The sequence below is a fragment of the Aegilops tauschii genome, chromosome 5 (genome assembly GCF_002575655.3).
Source record: "Aegilops tauschii subsp. strangulata cultivar AL8/78 chromosome 5, Aet v6.0, whole genome shotgun sequence".
In the NCBI taxonomy this organism is placed as follows: domain Eukaryota; kingdom Viridiplantae; phylum Streptophyta; class Magnoliopsida; order Poales; family Poaceae; genus Aegilops; species Aegilops tauschii.
The window spans coordinates 418033489-418039949 of NC_053039.3; the positions used below are offsets into that span (position 1 = coordinate 418033489).

The following is a 6461-nucleotide window of genomic DNA, read 5'->3' on the forward strand; positions in this document are numbered from 1 at the left end:
TTTGGTTAGGCTAGACCGGTGGAATTCATTTCATCCCTGTAAACATTCTAACGGGTTGAATAAAGCTTCGTGAGATTGTTTCAAAAAAAAACCTTCTGTCTCGTGCCCAGCGAGGTATAGAAGCGCCCAGCGATATGTCTCACAAAAGAAAAGGAGTGTCTCAAAAAATAAAAAAGGAAAATTTAAAAATAAAACAGAGAAAACAACAGCGAACAGAGTAAGGCCAACTCCACCGCGCGACCCCAAACGGACGTCCGCTTTGCCCGGAATCGGTCCGTTTGGGTAGGGCAATGGGGTCGTGTCCGGGCCTGTCCTGGGATGCGGTGGCCGTGCGCCCAGCACGCGGCCGCATCCGTTTGCCCCATCCTGTCCGCCGGGGTAAAAAATGCCCATATTTTCATATCAAAACAAGTTTGCACGTCCAAATATTAATTGTCTGAAAATAAAAATAGTTCTACAACCCAATCGAAATTGTCTCTAATAAAATAGTTTTACAACCAAATCGAAATTGTCTTGAATGAACATAAAATGAACCAATACATCTATTGGTTGTCAATGTGATCCCACACATGCTCAACCAAGTCATTTTGAAGATCCAAATAAACGTTCCAATCACGCAGCTCACGATAGAATTGGACAAACTGTTCAAACGTGGCCGGTTCTTGGTGCAGGGGCTCAACATTTTCACCTTGATAATCAAATCCTTGGTCGAAGATACTGTCATCGTGCTCGTCCTCGACGATCATGTTGTGCATGATCACACAAGCAGTCATCACCTCCCAAAGCTTCCTTTCATCCCATGACAATGCAGGGTTTCGAATGATACCCCATCGGGATTGAAGCACGCCAAAAGCATGTTCCACATCCTTTCTGGCACTCTCTTGCATTTGGGCAAATCTCTTTCTCTTCTCACCTTGGGGGTTCGAGATTGTCTTCACAAAAGTTGACCACAGAGGATATATACCATCAGCTAGATAGTATCCTTTGTTGTACTGGAGGCCGTTGATCTCAAAGTTGACAGGTGGGGAGTGACTTTCTGCAAGCCTTGCGAAGAATGGAGAACGCTGCAGCATGTTGATATCATTGTGAGAACCTGCCATGCCGAAGAAAGAATGCCATATCCAAAGATCCGGTGAAGCCACCGCTTCTAATATGACAGTGCACGCTTTGACATGCCCCTTGTACTGGCCCTGCCAAGCAAATGGACAGTTCTTCCACTCCCGGTGCATACAATCTATGCTGCCAAGCATGCCTAGAAAGCCTCTAGCTGCGTTGGTCGCCAACAATCTCTCTGTATCAGCGGCAGTTGGCTGCCTCAAGTACTCAGGGCCAAACACCTCGATCACAGCCTGGCAGAACTTGTACATTGACATCAGACATGTTGTCTCACTCATACGCACATACTCATCCACCAGATCGCCTGGAATTCCATATGCAAGCATGCGAATAGCCGCGGTGCATTTCTGGTAAGAGAAGAATCCAAGCTTGCCAAGGGCATCCGTCTTGCACTCGAAGTATGGGTCATGAGCAACCACTCCCTCTCGGATACGATTGAACACATGCCTTGCCATACGAAAACGGCGACGGAATTTATCCGGCTTGAAGAGCGGGGCATTAGCAAAGTAACCGGCATAGAGCAGGGCGTGGCCTCTCTCCCTGTTGCGGTTCAGGTTGGGAGCACGACCAGGGGTGACCCCCTGTACCGAGGAAGCTGCCGTTGAATGTGGTCGTGAACGACCAGTGCAGCCACCACAAGAACTTCATCATCCGACGATGAATCGTCCGATGAACAAATGAAGTGGTGGAAGAAAAACTCATCTCCAATGTCCATACCTTTGTGGGCAAAGTGTCGAACACCTTGCGGTCGTGGTGGCAAAGAGGCCGCGATGATCACCTCGATGCAGCAGCGGTGGTTGGCGGCCGGCTACTGGCCGCTCTGGAGCACTCATCGGAAGCTGTCGTGGCAGCCGTGGTACGTCGCTGGCGGTCGTATCCCCTCTGCCGCCGGCTACGATGGCGACGGCCAAACCTCCTCCGATCGACGGCCAAAACTACGGCGAAAGCGCGGGCGTGGTGGCGGCCATGTCGAGACATGGTTTGGTATGGACGGCCGGGGGCTGCGCGGTGAGGAGGCGGTCGGAGAATAGCGGCGGCACCGGCGGCGAGGCAGGCGGGGAGAAGGGGTGGAGGCGTTGGAAGCGAAGGGACTGCTAGTGTCTCCGACAGGCGGGCCACGGGGTGACAAGGGCGTGCGGCGAGCCCCTCCGCGCGATGTCCGTTTCACCCCGAACTCGGCGCAAGTTTGGGCCAAGGATGGGTCGAAAACGGACGAAATCCGGACATTTGTCCGTTTGGGGGCCGCGCGTTGGGCCGCGTTATTCGGCCTTTCTACCCCAAACGAACGCACCCAGACAACGGACAAGATCGAAATCACTAATTAAGGAGTACTCGTTGCAAAGAACACTCCATTTTCCCAGGTCGCGACAAGTGGCGCACATGCAGCGCGCCACTTGTCGCAACCTGGGAGTTTTCCCTTTTTCGTAGATCCGTTTATTCAAAACGTTTTATCCCTTAAACCGTGCGTCCAAATCTCAAACCGTTTTCACCATTGGATTCCTCGCGTCGAGATCTTCAAAACTAGATCCCATGTTGATAGGTTTTGACGAACTTTTTTCACGAAAAAACCGGACGAAAAAGACCGGGCGAAAAAACCGAACCGGGAGCACGGTTTTTTTCCCTTTCCGAAAGAGGCACGCCCGTGCCTCTCGGGAAATCACAACCGTGCCTCTCATGGAAGCAAAACCGTGACTCTCGTGGAAGGAAAAAAAAACAGAAAACGCGTTTTTTTTTCATTTCCGAGAGGCACGGCCGTGACTCTCGCGAAAGCACAACCGTGCCTCTCGCGAAAGCAAAACCATGACTCTCGCAAAAGAAAAAAACCAGAAAACGCGTAATTTTTTCCCTTTTCGAGAGGCACGGCCGTGACTTTCGCGTAAGCACAACCGTGCCTCTCGCGGAAGCAAAACCGTGACTCTCACGAAAAAAAAAGAAAACGCGTTTTGTTTTTCCCTTTCCGAGAGGCACGGCCGTGACTCTCGCGAAAGCACAACCGTGCCTCTCGCGAAAGCAAAACCATGACTCTCGCGAAAGAAAAAAAAACAGAAAACGCGTGTTTTTTTCGTTTTTGAAAGGCACGGCCGTGACTCTCGATAAAGCACAACCGTGCCTCTTGCGGAAGAAAAACCGTGACTTTCGCGAAAGGGAAAAAAAAAGAAAACGCGTTTTTTCGTGCAAAAAAAAATTTGAAATTTTTTTTTCATCGAAAAGCTAAGAAAGACCGGGGGAAAACCAAAACGTCGAAAAAACCGGAAAAAAAACGTTTAAAAAACCAAAAACGCGTGCGGAAAAATAAAATAAAAAACAAAATCCGAACGGAGCGTCCAGAGCGCGACACGTGGCGAATGGCCGAGAGCGCGCCAAGTGACGCTGATCGTTGCAAGGCTCCCGAAGGAGGGCTTGTTAACTAGTTGCTGCCGGACAAGATGGGTCGCGCGATAGAATTGGCCTAACGAGCGAGCGAACAAGCGTGAACCAGCGGTAAGAAATGGGCCGGCCCAAGATTGTACGGCCACCAGAAAGCTTCGGGCGATCCAGAAGCTAGTCTAGTCTCGCGTTAGGCGAGATATAGCTCTCGTACAGGATGCGTGGCAAGCGATTCTGGGTGGGACGACGCTTCGCTGGAAGGATCCACCGACGGGGCCGGTCAGCTAGCGCGTGTGCTCGCCACACACCCCAAATCCTCCCCCACGCGGCCACGCCTACTCAAGCAAACAGACGATCCATCCATCCACAACCCCCACCAAACCAATCCGACCAACCAAGAAACACCGCCGGCCGCAACCACCAAGAACCTTCATCCATGGTGACCCTGTTCTGCGCAGCCGCTGCCACCTCGTGCCGCCTAACCTTCCCGCTTGCCGCGCCGGCGCCGGCGCCAGGCCTTGGCCGCGGCCGGGTCCGACGGGGCACGGTGGCGGTGCGTGCGGATGGAGACACCGCCGCTGCTGGGAGCGGGATAAACCCGGCCATCCGAAAGGAGGAGGCCAAGGTGGTCGACACCGTCCTGGCCGGGGAGCTCTCCAAGCCGCTCACCCCGTACTGCCGGTACAGTTCTCTTTCCCCATCGTGCTGTTTACTTGTGATTACTTCATCTTTGGTGGTGCGAGAAGTCTTTTTAGTCAGCCGCGTACACGTTGCATGATGAGATTTGCAGGGCATGCCATTTCACTCACCATTAACATAGTACATATGTAGTGTGTAGTTCGACTGCGCAAATAAATCATGTCGAGACAATGTTCTGACTTCATTAAACAAGCGATTATTATCGAAGAGGAAAAACCTTTTGAAATATCCAAGAGGATAAAGAACTTTGGTTCTTTTTCAAGGATGCTCTGCAGAACAAGTACTGTACTTGTTTTTTTATTTAGAAAAGGAGGATCACCCCGGCCTCTGCATAGAACCAAGACAAGAACTTGCTGGTTCTTAATGCAATCCGGGTCCAGACAGATGGCAACCTTTCTGTGTTTTGATGGCATTTTTCCATCTCCAGTTTTAATTTAGCTAACTACAACCTTGACAGGAACCTGCAACAAATAATTTACATGGGTAAAAATCGAATGGTAATTTGATTTGTTGTAAGAGGAAGATTTGTACTGCTACGGGCAACTGTGTCTAATCTAAATTTAGTTGGTTAAAGGTTTGAGTGGACTCTGCAAGAACAGTAAAATTTCATATATGGGCTTCGTTGATCACCTACGGTATCCCAAGTTGGTGCGCGAAGCAAAATTTAGACTGCTATACTGAGTTTTTTTAACCTTCAGTAACTGAATTGATCCTATGATCAGCAAATTTTAAGCCTTAGAATGGCCAAAGGTAGAAAACTAAGTAAAGAAAATACATAAATCTTCATGATTGTTTTGTGCACTGTTATATTTACAGTAGCTTAGTTGTAATCCTGATACTATTGCTCTCCTGCTGAGAGCCAATGTAACTATACTCTGTAGCTGTTGGTTACCCTTCTCAATGCAAGGATAATGCAACACTGTTGCATTTCGTAAGAAATATCCCTATGTCCCGATGAATTACCTGTTATTAATTCATCCAAAGCACTCTTTCTGCTGAACCATACTAGAATTTGCAAGCTGAATCCTAGTTCGTGACACTTCACACAAATTATTAATACAGTAGTGTTTATTGACGCAGACTGCGGAGACCAGCCAATTGATGGTCTTTATGCTGTTGATGCCTGCATTACAGAGTTCGTCTTCCTTTGGAATACTTGATTTGCATACCATTTCGAAGTTCCAACTATTACTCATTTCCCTCTAAATGAATGATTACTGACTTTGATTCATGTGTTTGCCACAAGGTGCTGGAGATCGGGAACATTTCCACTGTGTGATGGAAGCCATGTGAAGCACAACAAAGCAACGGGAGATAATGTAGGGCCCTTGCTTGTTAAGAAGTAGAATGAGTTATTTTTCCTCAATTTGTGTTGAGTGGAATAATGTGTATAACGTTTTTCTCAAATGTAATAATGAAGTTCCATGCTGCAACAACCCTGTTGATCAAAAGAGCAGAATTAAGAGAGAAATTGCCATGCTACAAAGCAAAATAAGTATCATTTCTGCACATACTACATGCATAGTGTCCCATGTTTTTGATAAATTTTTATAGGATGCATTAAAAGGAGTGTATACTCGATTTATCAGTCACTTTTCAAATCCGCAAGTGCGATGATACAGGCCAATGACAAATTTGGAAATGTGCTCAAATCAAGTAATGCTTAATATAAATAAATTATTTGGAAATGTGTTGCTCTTGTGAGGGCGACCCGAGCCATAGTTGTCGCCATCCATCTTCTCTTTTCCCTCCTCGCAGCCCGTGCGGATGACTACGGCGAGGTTCTTTTTTGTGTGCGAGGTGCAACAATTTTGTAGGCGTGGCGGTGGATGGCGGGATTGCTCGAGGTTCTTATTTATGTTGGCGTGCTCTATGTTGGTGTTCGCACACAAACGCGTCACCGTGAACTTTTGACGCTGGGATGATGCACCGCAACTCACGTCGAAAGAGATTCGTCCGAAATCACGGTACGCAAGCAGTCCGGTGAGCACTTCTGTAGAATCGAAACCCACATGCCTGAGAGGGACCCCGTCAGGATGCGCGGCGGCCATGGGCTGCCCTAGGTCGACCAGATCGTCCCTAGGGCCTCGAGGTTCGCCGTCTTGCAAACGAAGAATGAGAAGAAAAAGAACAACAAAAGAAGAAGGTAAAAGGTAAAGATAAAAGTGACAAATTGATTTGTTCGATTGTGTGTTGTTCAATTGACCGTCATCTCTCGTTTATTTATGAGGCGGATGGACTTCCCATACAAGAAAAGGACTCCAAATCCCGTCCAATTT

The 6461-nt window shown here is 48.3% G+C and overlaps 2 protein-coding genes across 2 annotated transcripts; one reads left to right on the top strand and one right to left on the bottom strand.

Annotated features, from left to right (window-relative positions):
• Window positions 1-542: 542 nt before the first annotated feature.
• Window positions 543-1571, bottom strand: LOC109745010 (uncharacterized). Its single transcript, XM_020304149.1, has 2 exons — window positions 1232-1571; window positions 543-1093 (listed from the first exon to the last, which is right to left on the bottom strand). The coding sequence occupies exons 1-2, from the start codon at window positions 1569-1571 to the stop codon at window positions 543-545; spliced, it is 891 nt and encodes a 296-aa protein (XP_020159738.1).
• Window positions 1572-3815: 2244 nt separating this feature from the next.
• Window positions 3816-5618, top strand: LOC109745011 (CDGSH iron-sulfur domain-containing protein NEET). The gene is made up of 2 exons (XM_020304150.4): window positions 3816-4164; window positions 5429-5618. Exons 1-2 carry the CDS (start codon window positions 3920-3922, stop codon window positions 5526-5528), a joined length of 345 nt encoding a protein of 114 aa, XP_020159739.1. The 5' UTR covers window positions 3816-3919; the 3' UTR covers window positions 5529-5618.
• The last annotated feature ends 843 nt before the right edge of the window (window positions 5619-6461 follow it).